Source organism: Engystomops pustulosus, chromosome 4 (genome assembly GCF_040894005.1).
Source record: "Engystomops pustulosus chromosome 4, aEngPut4.maternal, whole genome shotgun sequence".
Classification (NCBI taxonomy): domain Eukaryota; kingdom Metazoa; phylum Chordata; class Amphibia; order Anura; family Leptodactylidae; genus Engystomops; species Engystomops pustulosus.
Window position 1 is genome coordinate 164,598,491 of NC_092414.1, and position 15,311 is coordinate 164,613,801.

The 15,311-nt window shown below is 42.9% G+C and overlaps 1 protein-coding gene across 2 annotated transcripts in view; it reads left to right on the top strand.

The window, feature by feature from the left end:
* Positions 1-4,425: 4,425 nt before the first annotated feature.
* Positions 4,426-15,311, top strand: part of MAN2A2 (mannosidase alpha class 2A member 2) — an 85,000-nt gene continuing 74,114 nt past the window's right edge. Inside the window, exon 1 of one of the 2 annotated variants that reach the window (XM_072148420.1) lies at positions 4,426-4,962. In XM_072148420.1, coding sequence (XP_072004521.1) covers positions 4,872-4,962 — 91 coding nt within the window. In that variant the 5' untranslated portion in view covers positions 4,426-4,871. The remainder of the gene's footprint in view (positions 4,963-15,311) is intronic. The other variant, XM_072148421.1, reaches the window with a different exon arrangement.

Below are 15,311 nucleotides of genomic sequence, written 5' to 3' on the forward strand. Positions count from 1 at the left end.
CAGCCCCCAGTAGTATACAGCACTGCCCCAGTAGTATACAGCCCTGCCCCCAGTAGTATACAGCCCTGCCCCCAGTAGTATACAGCACTGCCCCAGTAGTATACAGCCAGCCCAGCATTAAAAGAAAATAATAAACTTATATACTCACCCTATATGGCTTCGGCGCCCGTCTTCTGTCTTCACTAACTTCGTGCCGGGCGCCGCCATTGATCTCCCCTGGACGGCGCCTAGTCTGAAGACAGAAGACGGGCGCCGAAGCCAGAAGAGGACCCGCGCGGACATCGGGGGAGCGTATAGGGTGAGTATATAAGTTTATTATTTTTTTTAAGATTTTTTATGACTGTATAAGCCGAGGGGATGTTTTTCAGCACATTTTTTGTGCTGAAAAACTCGGCTTATACATGAGTATATACGGTACCACATAAAAAGACTCCAGGGTCTTTATATTTTTCATGCTTTTTTCCAGATGCAGAATGCCTGCAATTTACCTGGAATCATTCTACAGATGTTTCATTTGTGACATGTCAAAATCTCTGTTAAAAGAGATTAATATTCTTATTACAATTATTGGTTTCATAAATCATAAGATATTTGATTTCTTCCTTGTATGCTTTTTCTCCCATTGTTTCTGCACAGACTTACTGGGGCAGATTTATCAAGCAGTCTGAAAGTCAGAATATTTCCAGTTGCCCATGGCAACCAATCACAGCTCAGCTTTCATTTCACCAGTGCTCATGAATATTTTAAAGGGGAGCTGTGATTGGTTGCCATGGGCAATTGGAAATATTCTGACTTTCAGACTGCTTGATAAATCTGCCCCACTGAGTTCTCCCCTTAAAGGGGAGTTTGATTGTTATCCCCTATCCCCAGTCTCTGAGAAGGGACTTGGAGAGTGGGGGTATAGTAGTAGGGATGATGCTGTAGCCTGAAGGGGTGAGGATCAGCATCAAACCTTCCTCTGACCTAAAGCACCAAAGTTTCAGACATGAACCCATCTCATATTAAATTATGTGGAATTATACAACTATATTCAATTCTCCTGGTTTTTCGATTGCTCAATTTAGTAGAAGCACTGCCCAGGTCCAAGGTGCTTCATAGCTCCAGGGGCCTAGAGGTAACATAGCCATTTGGGAATTGTGTAAGGGATTTCATATAAATGGAAATTCCAAATACCTGTAGGTTCAATGGATGATTGGAGTGATAGACTTTCCTACCATCTTTACTACTGCCTGTGAGTATTAACAAATTGATAAAACTCTTTATTGTGACCCAGAGGTATCTTACACCTGTTCACACTGAATAAACAGATGTCCATCCGCTGAATTGTATAGCAGCTGCTCTCCCAGATTGGATTTTTGGCGTTTGATCTGGGTATGTTCCTTTACTTTACTTAAAAGAAGTAATAACATTGTAGTGTTATTTCATTTATTACAAGTTCTGGTGTTTGATTTATTTGGCATGTTATCATAGGATCAGTAGGTGCTCTACGATAGGTTTACAGTTTTAGGGCTACAAGTCCTCCTGAAGTCACCTAAAATGATCTGCCACAGAGGCACTGTACCTTAATTATAGTCATTTTTTGATATGCAAATGAGTATAAAATAGTCAATATATGAAGAGAAGAGTCCCATTACTCCAGGCTGTCAGCGAACCACACCTATTTTTTGATTGACAGCTCCTTGTTTATACATTGAGCAGACAGGATTTCCACTTTCTGTCCACTTCCTGTCCTTACCAGAATGCAGTCCCTCTCACTCCATTGTGCATTTAGCAGTGAGCACTGTGTGGGAAATTGTAGATCTTGTCACTTTTTCACGCACAGCCAAGCGGCTATGAGTGGAGCCAACATAGACAAAGGCACCAAAGGTTTGAGGAATGATTTTACTAGGTAGATTTAGGCTGGGATTTAGGCCGGGACCAGTGGCATAACTAGGAATGCATGGGCCCCATAGCAAACTTTTGTCTGGGCCCCCCCTACTTACTGGATTTATATATATATATATATGTGTGTCAATGCTGTAGACTTCACCTGATTTAATGGACTACATCCATGGCCTGGATAATTTTTTAAACAAAATGGATGACAAGGGTGTGTCAAGGAGTTTTTATTTTAATAAAATATATTTCCTAAAAATGTTTTATTTTTTTAACGCAAAACTTGCCTCTGATAGACGGCACCCATTACTAGGACTGCAGCCTAGTGTAAGCCAGTGCAAAAGGCTAACATTAACCCCCTTATCATAACCCTGGTACCCAATGCCAAAAACAGTGGGCACTCACATTCCAGTAACGTCAGGGTGCTGCTGCTGTATTGTATCTGGCTGGTTATAGAATATAAGGACCCTATACCTTTTTTTTTAAATAATTAATTGAAAATAAGATTACATAGGACCCCCCTAATTTTTATAACCAGCCAGATATAATAAAGCAGCAGCACCCTGACATTACTGGGATGTCAGTTTTTGGGCCATCACAGGCCAATAATACCATACTTAAGCCATCTATAGATGATACGGGGGTTAATGTTAGCCTTTTTTGGCCATTAGACAGCACCATTACTAAGGCAAGTTTGGAGTAAAAAAAAACACACACACAATATTTTTATGGAAATATATTTTATTAAAATAAAAATTCACCGACACACCCTTGTCAACCATTTTATTAAAAAAATAATCCAGGTCATGGATGTAGTCCACCGAATCAGTCTACAGCGTTCATGCAACTTAAAGACAAAAATAAAAGAAAATGCATAAGTTTAATGTATATTTACAAACACACACACACAGGGTACGTTCACACAGCCCTAAGACTGCCGGCTGCGTGGGGCGTGGCCAGAGAGTGATTGGGGGTGTGGCTTAGGGGGATCGCCAGTGGATAGAGGTGTGGAGGTTAGAGGCACTGTTGTGTTGGCTCCATAGTACATGGCTGAAGGTATAGAGGCACTGTTGTGTGGGCTCCACAGCACATGGATAGAGGTGTGGAGGTTAGAGGTACTGTACATGGATAGAGGTATAGAGGTTAGAGGCACTGTACATGGATAGAGGTATAGAGGTTAGAGGCACTGTACATGGATAGAGGTGTGGAGGTTAGAGGCACTGTACATGGATAGAGGTGTGGAGGTTAGAGGCACTGTACATGGATAGAGGTTAGAGGCACAGTACATGGATAGAGGTGTGGAGGTTAGAGGCACTGTACATGGATAGAGGTTAGAGGCACAGTACATGGATAGAGGTTAGAGGCACAGTACATGGATAGAGGTTAGAGGCACAGTACATGGATAGAGGTGTGGAGGTTAGAGGCACAGTACATGGATAGAGGTGTGGAGGTTAGAGGCACTGTACATGGATAGAGGTGTGGAGGTTAGAGGCACAGTACATGGATAGAGGTTAGAGGCACAGTACATGGATAGAGGTGTGGAGGTTAGAGGCACTGTACATGGATAGAGGTTAGAGGCACAGTACATGGATAAAGGTGTGGAGGTTAGAGGCACAGTACATGGATAGAGGTGTGGAGGCTAGAGGCACTGTACATGGATAGAGGTTAGAGGCACAGTACATGGATAGAGGTGTGGAGGTTAGAGGCACTGTACATGGATAGAGGTGTGGAGGTTAGAGGCACTGTACATGGATAGAGGTGTGGAGGTTAGAGGCACAGTACATGGATAGAGGTGTGGAGGTTAGAGGCACTGTACATGGATAGAGGTGTGGAGGTTAGAGGCACAGTACATGGATAGAGGTTAGAGGCACAGTACATGGATAGAGGTGTGGAGGTTAGGGGCACTGTACATGGATAGAGGTTAGAGGCACAGTACATGGATAAAGGTGTGGAGGTTAGAGGCACAGTACATGGATAGAGGTGTGGAGGCACAGTACATGGATAGAGGTGTGGAGGTTAGAGGCACTGTACATGGATAGAGGTGTGGAGGCTAGAGGCACTGTACATGGATAGAGGTGTGGAGGTTAGAGGCACTGTACATGGATAGAGGTGTGGAGGCTAGAGGCACTGTACATGGATAGAGGTGTGGAGGTTAGAGGCACTGTACATGGATAGAGGTTAGAGGCACAGTACATGGATAGAGGTGTGGAGGCTAGAGGCACTGTACATGGATAGAGGTGTGGAGGTTAGAGGCACTGTACATGGATAGAGGTTAGAGGCACTGTACATGGATAGAGGTGTGGAGGCTAGAGGCACTGTACATAGATAGAGGTGTGGAGGTTAGAGGCACTGTACATGGATAGAGGTTAGAGGCACAGTACATGGATAGAGGTGCTGAGGTAAGAGGTACTGCTTGGTGCCTCTACAGCTCCACACTACATGGATTGGATCAGTCTCAGAGAATCCCCCGTAGACACATCGCAGTAAATAGATGCAAGGATTCCTCCTGTCCACTAGATGCTCCTCCTGTCCCCGGCGCTGGGGGCTGTGATGCTGCTCTCATGTCTCTGTCACTTTAAACAAAGAGATCAAGGACCTTGGCGATCCTGGGTGGCAGGGAAGTGATGTGCTGCGGGTATGGAGGCGCCGGGCATCCTGCATCCATAGCCCTGGCAAGGATGATGCAGATGGCAGCGCTCCTCCTGTGATCCTCCTCCTTCATGCCCGGGATGTGAGATCCCCGGGAGCCGGGTGCAGGCACTATACACGGGCACGTTGTGCAGCCTGGCACCGCAGGGCACTGCCTCAGTCCGTCTAGGGCAGCACTGGCGATGCTCGGGCTGAGACAGAAATAAATCAGCTGTGGGTGTAATAGGACGCTGAGGGCAGACGCAGCAGGGAATGGACTCCTCCTTGTGATCTGCCTGCATGTGAAGCCTCTCCATAATAACACAGAGCACTGGGCATGTGGGCACTGACTGGCACAGGAGCCCCCTATGACTAAGGCCCGGCAGAGACTGGAAATAAACAACGTGGAGACTCTCAGGAGAAGCAACCACTCCAGGAGCAGGAGGGGGCACTACTGGGGTAACTAATCTCATGTATTCACTTTCTGGCAGTGCCCAGGATCTGTGTGTGTGTGTGTGTGTGGTGTATTGTATGTGGTACCCTCCCCTAGACTGGCAGGTGGCAATCACAGGGGTGCAGTCTGCTTAACCCTTTTCTACTGGTAAAACTCATTGCACTGAATAGCAGGATTATCTCTGTGGTCTGATATCACAGACATTAGTAGGTTTACATCTATCTGTCTATCTATCTATCTATCTATCTGGCATTGCAAGCTCTTATTATACTGTTTATGCAACAATCTTTAATTATTTTGAATGTTATGAAACAATTTCCCGTTAGAATATGATTTCCATGCTGAATTCAATCTATTGTTCTTTGGATGCTGCCTGGGTACAGTATGACTATGTTTTTCAATGGGCTTATTCACATTAGGTCCAGACCCAAGGCTCATTACTTTATCTGACATCTCTCCTGTTCGGAAGAACTTGAGAGCCCAGTATATGTATGTAGGATATTAGGATCTGTACACATTTCGGAGGTCGCTCCTTTAAGATGACGATCCTTGCATTGGGCTGTGTGCTTTGTATACATAGGCGGCTGTCGTAGCTGGATGAGATGCCAGCTGTTAGATTAGTAGGCTCCTAAGGATTTGCTGAACAGAGGTATGGGACTGCAGTAAATCTCTACGCGGGTTGCTGGGAATACTAACATCTGTGGTGGGTTCTCCAGAACAACATTACATCTTTTTGTTGTTGATAGGCTAGAAGAAACCTTATTTAAGGAGAGTAACAATCCCCTTGTGCATTCATCCGACTGAGGCTCCCGAAGACAAGGCTTAAATGATGATGTTATTGTGGCTTGACAGTGATGGAAACCTCTGGTTTTTGTTCACTATGTTAAAAAGTACTTTACTCCATGGCAGGGATCTGATCAGCGAGCGCCTGGGATTGTCTCTTTACTATTGTAACAATTTGTTACATCAAATATTAGATTTATTTATTTTTGTATCCAAGATGCGTGCAGTGAAATAACCAAGAGAAATATAATGCAAGTCGTGGATCTTATGTAATGTAGAGAACTGCACTCAATAAAGGTGATCACAGAAATCTTCTTCACCAAGACAGTGAATTGAGATATAAGCGTTGCATAGGGATAACCACAAAGGTCAGTTGATGTCGCAGGTTTGGATCTTGTCACCCCTGGCAAACAGCTGACTCTGCAGGAAGATGCCATTGCTAGTGGCTTTTCTAGATGACATGACCATGATTGGCTTTTGATGACATAAATAGATACCTTAAGACTATCATGGTGGAAACTGGTCTTACAGAGTGGCTCTCACTAATAGAGATACATATCATGGCTATATGAACAGGGGGTGCCCACATTTGCAAGTCAGACAACATATATATCTGGAAATATATATGGACAGCACTTGTAATGTCATTGCAGTACAATAGATATAACCAGATTTCTTAACCTATAGCTATAGTGCCTCACTTCAAAAATAAACTTTTTTGCAGAACTTTAGTTATGAGATTTGTTAGCGTGTTCCCTAGAAGGCACAAAACAGAAAATATGTGGACAGAGCATTGTTTTCCATATATTTGTAATGCATGGAAAGAGAAGATGTGTGGGAATCGGCTCATTATTTGTAAAGAGGCCGAATGGTACAGAGACTGGGATTAATATGAAATATTTTACAGAAAGACTTATATATTCTAAATTATGAGTTTTCTTACATAGAACAGAGAAGAACAATATTAAAGACCTATCCCCTGTCACTGTTACTGTCCCTTGGACACAATAGTATAAGTATAGACAAAGGTTGTGAATCGGACTGATTGTGAATATACCGTACATCTATCACTTCATCTTGTAGAAAAATATGAATATATTTTCTAATTTCTTGATAAGAAAAAGGTTCATAAAACCTGATGGTGGACAAATATTTGATAGGCGTTGCAATAAGGGGTGCAGAGGGGCTACTAAGCCTTAAAGCCCGAGAGGGCACAAAGGATACTATGCCCCATAACAAGGTATCAGTATTATAAACAGAATGTGATAGAGGGGATCTCTTTGAAGATTTTGCATTGGTGTTCACAAGCCTTGAGTTATAGGTAAGGTATATGATCGTCTCTAAGGATAGCTATGAGCTGAAGTATTGCGGCTATTGGATAATTGTACATCCAATGTACAGTGAATAGTATACAATGACAAAATCTGCTTAATAGCTATAGCAAGAGCTTCATAGTATGAAGAGCGACTGCCCATACATGTTGCCTTGGCTGTGGTGACCCACATATTATAGTTGTATCCACATAATGTATAACATGGATATCTCCCCAGGGGTGCACCTTATTTGTTGGAGAACATCTCCTATATGTGCAGCGGCGGAGAACAGAAATGTGATGTAACAGATCTATTCAAGGAAACCTTGTGACTATGTGTGATGTATATTGTGTAGGGGAGCGTCCCGGGTCACATCTTTATTGTACATCTGCAGATTGTCAGAACAGCAGCAAAGGGTTTTATGATCAATGTTTCCATCAGTCACTGCAGTACTTTCTTTTATGTTTGGTAGAAGGGAAGTCTTTTGTAATAGCTCGGTACAATATCACGTTCCTTTACTCTTCCGCAGAGACCTTGGAAACATGTCATCTAAGAAAGGATATAGATTATACAAGGCCTCTAATATCTAAAGATGATTTCTCCAAAACATGGCTGCAAGTACCAGCTCATACTCCTCTATTAAGATAAATATGTCTTATTAATATATATTATATTATTTATTATTAATATCTCCACTATTAATCCTCTATTAATACCTCCTCTATTAAGCCTCTTCTCAGTTACCTTGGTGTAGCTTCTTTTCCCAAAAAACATCATTTATAACTTGGCCCATAGCGGTTGTCACCTGACTTTTCAATGACAACTAGAACATATAAATCTGCATTATCTGCAGTGTTAGAAATCTTTTCCCTTTAAGGTCTTTTTAACACTTTGCCCTTTTGTAACATTAGTTCTGATACTTATTTCTCAGTTTTTAAGTTTATGAAGCAGCATGCAAAGATTGAACAGTACTGCAGACTCTTTTTATTATCATAAGTAAACAATAACTGTTGTCCTTCTGGTTTCATGCTGTGATATTAGGAAGGTATTTTCATAAATATAAGAATACAAACAGTTTATGAAATGGAACCACACACATTTACTGTACATCTAATATACTAAAATAAACCATTTTCCAACGCTTTGACTTGCTATGTATAGGCCAACTTGTTCAGCCAACATCTATTCCTTCCAACCTGTATTATGCATGCATGCTTGGCTCAGCCAAGAGTGCATGTGTTTTGAATGAGGAGAAGGAAACACTGAGACAACAACATAATAGGACATATTGGGGCACATTTACTAAGGGCCGTGCGCCAGTTTTCTTGCATGTTCTTTCTAGTGCAAACTGCTTGCACATGTATTGCGCTGCTGCACAACATTTGTGTTGCATGTGACCCTTTTGTGGCGCGGCTGCACTATTTTTCATGTGACACAAATTTCTGCACCAAAGGGGGAGCTCCAGTGCTTAAATGGACCATGTGCCACATTAAACATGCAAATTCTGACAGAAATGTGTTGCACGGCCCACATTAAAGGTTGCACCAAAAAAATAATGGTGCACTCTGTCGGAGCTGAGCAGAGGGCATCAGATTCATGGAGAATGTGCGCCACAAATCCTGAATCTGGCGGCCCCTGCACACTACACAGGCAAACTGCACATAGTACAGACTACACTGTTCTTAATAAATATGATCCATCAGTCAATTAATTTTTAACATCTAATTGGCTGCTTTGGCTTAGATCAGTCTAATGTGTTTGGCCATGGTAAGGCTACATTAAAGGGGATGTATATTCTGCACAGGTTCCTTTTTTTATATTAGTATATCTCATTTTAGAGAGTCCAACACCCTTGTCTGTAAGCTGTGTTCATGCAAATAAAACACCTCTTTAGATTTGCCTAGATCAACCAGCAGAACCAAAGCTTCTTTATCCCCAATGAGGCCTGAGGACTCCAACTGCTTTCCTTGTCATCCAGATAGGAATAATTCACTGCCTTTTTCTGATGGTGTAAGTTGGCCCCAGGTCCAACATTAATATGCAATGAACAAATTTGAGACCTGGAGTATGAGATCTTTAAACAGCCCATTATAAGGAATCTACTTTGTGTTTATTACCAGTTCACGCTGCTGGGTAGCTCCTAGCTGTGTGCACATGGGGATATGTTTATTAGAAGGGTTAATAAGATTGTTAACTCATAAAGTGAACTTTTAAAAAGGAAACACAAGTTGTTTTGTAGACGTCACCAGTGCCCCTTCTGGCTCTAGGGCTCTGGCTCTTACACGCCCCCTGAAGTACTTGTGACCCCCTCCCTGCTCCCTTGGCGCTTCCCTCCTCCTCCTCTCTGGCAGAAATTTTGTATCATACTAACTGCTGTGAGAAGCGCTGAGGGAGGTGGTCACAAGTGCTCGCAGCCAAGAGCCAGTGCCCTGGGGTTATACTTCCCAAGGAACTTAGTTAAAGGGAACCTGCAGGGCGTCTTGGGACACAAACCACCCACAGATGCCACAGTGTCTTAAATCGACCTATATCACCTGACCCAAACTAACATATATCACCTAAATCAAATTGACCTATATCACCTGACCCAAACTAACCTAAATCACCTGATCCAAATTGACCTCTATCTGGAGCCATTAAAAAAAACCCAGATACTTGTACTTAGCTCGGAGCATAAGAGCAGCACATGCACAATGATGCCAGGGTTTACTGCTACATTAAAGCAATGGGCACGGCACCATACCCAAGAAATGTGCCCTATGCACATAATCTAACTCTTCTCTAGGTAAGCCTTGTTTGTTTTTATTTTTTTTACAGCATCAGACAAAGATGACATAGGGTGATTTGACTCTGTGGGTGGTATAGTGTTTGAAGTCTCTCTGATGGGTTCACTTTACAATAAGACACAACAAATCTAAACTATCAGTGGATTAACACTCACTTATTGTGTAGTAAAATATTTATTTTCCTATTTCTGTCGGAATGCTTTAACTTGGTTAAATTGCTAACCTAAAATGAATGTATTTTTATTTAGGCTACCAGAGGGCATATAGGATAATTGATGGGTAATGCCGCTGCCAATTATGTTTCCTTTAATGTGCAGCTCAGCCGCTTCTTTGTCTCTGAAGCTCAACATTAAGGCTTGGCTTCTATACCGAGTACTTTTTCATGTGTGTGTTTCTTTATTCCTGAATATGAGATGTTACAAAATTGTTTTCCTATCACATTCTATATATATAGTGTAAAGCAGGACAAGGAACAAGGCATTTTGGTGCCCTAGGCAGGCAATCAAAATTGCCCCCCCCCCTCTCCCGCCGCTGTAAATTTGTTGCAAATATGGGGCACAACTATATAACCGCAATGATTGTGGCAAACACATTGATACCAATGCCACATATATAAATATTTACCAAAAAATGAATATACTGCAAACATAAATACACTCACCGGCCACTTTATTAGGTACACCATGCTAGTAACGGGTTGGACCCCCTTTTGCCTTCAGAACTGCCTCAATTCTTCGTGGCATAGATTCAACAAGGTGCTGGAAGCATTCCTCAGAGATTTTGATCCATATTGACATGATGCCATCACACAGTTGCCGCAGATTTGTCGGCTGCACATCCATGATGCGAATCTCCCGTTCCACCACATCCCAAAGATGCTCTATTGGATTGAGATCTGGTGACTGTGGAGGCCATTTGAGTACAGTGAACTCATTGTCATGTTCAAGAAACCAGTCTGAGATGATTCCAGCTTTATGACATGGCGCATTATCCTGCTGAAAGTAGCCATCAGATGTTGGGTACATTGTGGTCATAAAGGGATGGACATGGTCAGCAACAATACTCAGGAAGGCTGTGGCATTGCAACGATGCTCAATTGGTACCAAGGGACCCAAAGAGTGCCAAGAAAATATTCCCCACACCATGACGCCACCACCACCAGCCTGAACCGTTGATACAAGGCAGGATGGATCCATGCTTTCATGCCCACGGAACTGCCGCTCACTGGATGTTTTTTCTTTTTTGGACCAACCCTAGAGATGGTTGTGTGTGAAAATCCCAGTAGATCAGCAGTTTCTGAAATACTCAGACCAGGCCTTCTGGCACCAACAACCATGCCACGTTCAAAGGCACTCAAATCACCTTTCTTCCCCATACTGATGCTCGGTTTGAACTGCAGGAGATTGTCTTGACCATGTCTACATGCTAAATGCACTGAGTTGCCGCCATGTGATTGGCTAATTAGAAATTAAGTGTTAACGAGCAGTTGGACAGGTGTACCTAATAAAGTGGCCGGTGAGTGTATATATCAGGAGTAAATAACCACAGATAAGTATATACCAGCAATAAATGTACTGTACAATACAAACAATCTAATAGCTCCCCCCTCATTCATTCATATTGAACACAAGCAAATCATATAATAATAAATAATATACAATTTATTATAATATAATAAATAATTTAGATCGCACAGCACATGCCCCCAGTATACAGATTGTGTCCCCGCACGTGCCCCCACTCTGTAAGCAGCACAGCAAAATAAAAATTTTTTTACCCACCTACCCACGCTCCCTGCAGCCGCCGCCTACACCACTCTGCTGAGCTCGTCTTCGCTGCCATAGAGAGAAGGGGCCATGTGTCTGCTCCTCTCTATAATCCAGGGGCAGTTGCCTGTGGATCGAGTTACCGAGGCAGATTGGGTCCCCACACGTGCCCCCAGTATACAGATAGTGTCCCTCCAGCATGTAAGTAGCACAGCAAAATAGAAAACAATTATATTCTCCTACACACGCTCCCTGCAGCCGCCACCTCATTCATGCTATTGCACTTGTCTTCACTCCCATAGAGAAGAGTGGATGCTGCTCTACTCCTCTCTATGATCCAACTGCCGTCACCTGAGCATAGAGGTGACCGGCTACGTCCGAGTTGCACAGAGGGCGATGTTACCGCTGCCTGCGTTCAGTGACAAGCGGTGTGTGCAGATAGCTCTGATCTCCATTATGGGCAGGGAGTAGGTGCGGCGCTGCAGGGTGGGAGGCGAGGTTAGCACCCTATGTGATCACCTAACCTCACCAACCCCTCATCCAGCCCTGGTGTAAAGGATCCATTAGAGGAGCTAACCTCTACTAATATGGACTAAATTTAAACTAAAACATAAAGCAGTATGTCACGGGCGGTTCCCGCTCCCCACGTCCCGGGTCACGGGCGCATCCGTGCCTCTCTTCGGCCCCCAGCTCCCCACTCTGCTGTCTTACCACTCCACGTTCCTCAAAAAAGTTCACGGGGTGAAACTGGTCAGAAAGTGGCCATAAGCAGTCACCACCAAGGAGACTAAACACCTAATTACTAAAAATATACAATAAAACATGGTAAACTTTATTACTGATAATCAATGTTACATAAAATACAGTAAATCTGCAGGCAGTGTAAAGGGACAGGCAGACAAAAAAGAGTACACACAGTTCAATCAAGGTAACAATAGACACTAAGTGTTCCCAGGTAAGTATGGCTACAGAAAGTAAATGGTGGACACAAAAATCCAAGTCCATAAATCCATAAATCCAAAGTGGAGGCTTAGGGAAAACAAATATGCAATACAGACCAAGAGCGTGTGTCTCCACGTTCCTGCTCCGCTACTCACAGCCCGGCGTGCGCCCCTGACGCATGAAGATTTAAAGGGCCAGCGCACAGCTGATTGGTGCTGGTCATTTCCAGGAATTGAATAAAAGCCGGCCACTCCCAGGATTCACAGACGGATCTTTGTGCTATATGACTCAGAAAAAGCTTGTTTCGTTGCCTAGTGCCTGTCTGCTAAATTCCCATTGTGACTTTGTTCCGTTCCTGACTGTGACACCGTGATGCCTGTCCTGACCTCCTTCTTTGTCCCTGATGTTGATCCCATGCTGCCTGTTTCATTCCTCATGCCTGTTCCCGACCACGATTCTGCCACACAAATTTGTACCACGCCTTGGCCACCACCAGGTCCCGCCTGTGGTACCTGGTGGTACTCTGCCGCAGCAAGTTTATCAAGCCTTGCGGCGAGCTCTGGTGAAGACCAGGTGCCACTTAGATTCCGCTCCTAGGTGTCGGCTTACGTCATCGCTCACGATGGTACAGAGGATCCACTACCTCAGATCCTGACACAGTATACAGAGAGAACATACACAGGACAATCCTGCCTTAATCCAGTTTCCTGATCACTCTAGCAGTTCTAAGACAAGTGCAGACATTTCTTCTCCTCTAATCTGTTGGGGAGGAGATTGAACAAAAGGTGCATCCACGTTCATCTAAAAGCCTACACACAACAGTGAACTAATTGTAAAACTTTGTTAGATATTCAGTCGGTCCATTTTATTTCGACTCCAACATAATGGTCTTCAACTCCACAGCCCTGGAAAGGTCTTAGGAGCATTTTGGAGCTGATGTGTAGACACAACCCGATTAAGTAAGACAAAACATGTAAACCAATTGGTATTGGGTTGTATCCATGGACCATAAAGTATGGTTTCAGACTAGGATCGTCTTGCCTTTTTGCTGTTGGCTTGCATTTCATCCAGAAACTTCAGCAAAATACATTAATAAAAGCAGAATCAAAAGAATGTCGTCCTTATATTCAGTTTAGCCATTGCTGAATTGTAGAAAGATGTAGTAAGTCCAATAAATACTATAATCCTGTATCAATTACTTTCTATGCCAAGGCTTCGTGATGGTAATTACTTGTGCATGCTGAGTCCTCTCTGCTTTCAAATCCTGCAAATTAGATGGTGAGAAGTCTAACCTGTTCTTTTAGTGTTTATTTAGTGAGTATGTGACCATTGTGGGACCCGGATAATGACCACATTGGAGCGAGAAGCTATATGAATCATGAACATCTGCAGCGCTAACTAATGATTAAAATGCAATTATTGTTATTGCACACGGGGAGGTTATGTGACCATGGTGTATATGTGGGGATGAGCGTAGACATAGGTATATGCTGGGTATGTGTATTACTAGTACAAGTCTGAACCATTCCCCTTATTGCCTACAGACAGAAGCCTGAGAAGCTTTCACAAGACATGAAGCTACACGTGGTGTAACCTCTGCATAATTAGTGTCTGCTCCAGTTCATAGAATGGTTACGCTTGATGTATTGCTTTATTAGTTTACTTTTTGTGTGTTTTAAACCTGTGACTTCCTTGTATGTGTAATACATACAGTGTTGTAATACATACAGAGCACCTAGGATCCTCTGATGAGCCCAGACTATAACCTAATACTAGTCCCCAGAGACCCTTACAGATAACAAGAACAGGGTCCATTGTACCCCCAAAGAACAGAACAACTTGTTGTACATGCTGCTCTGTTATCTGCTGTATTTCTATGACACTGATGAAGAGTGCCAATGAGTTAAAAGTCAGCTGACTTAAATAGCGGTGAAACAAGTGAACATGTGTACAAGTGACGTTATACAGTTCCATATATATAAAAAACACAAATGTAATAACATATATACAATGAATCATGATGCGGTGCATACATATTACAATATAATAAAAATATAAAGTGCTTAAGGCTGTACGATGTAACCCACGCGTCTCCATGGCTACCTCTACAGCATCATATATTGTGACAAGGAAGTGAACGTATCGTTCCTCAAAGTGCCAACAGTAATACAACGTACAGTAATATATAAACAGATCAAACTATCCATCATAGTGTTAATTAAATTCCGAGGATCATATCGTATATCAATCAGTCCTCTTTGGACAATCAGAATGGAGAAGGCGCGCATGCGTAAACAGAACTGAGAGTCCAAAATAGCCATCTTGATTATTGGAGTATCCGAAAATTAAAACTATACACAGCAAAGAACCGAGAGCGGACCAAGACGATCCCAACGGGAACATCGGAGGGGTCCAGGGAAGTGCCAAGTGGACCGAGGGTAGGCCAATATCGGGTTCGCATATCAACATGTTGCCATACGGCCAGAGGCGTCCTGCCTGTGATAGGTCCCATGATGGCTATTTTGGATAGTATACAAATAATATAATGATTAATTTTCCAAAACAGTTTCTTACCAATTCTTTTGCTGAGCTTTTTCAGTAATCCCAACAACTCTTTCTATTAATCTGTGTGATCCCCTTGATATACTTGAGAATGAGCTAAGTAAATGCATTCCCTCATGTTAATATACATGATTCTGCGGAAAGAGATTAAAGAGATGGACTGTGCTGCAGTACCAAACTTAGCCACTATACAGTGTACAGT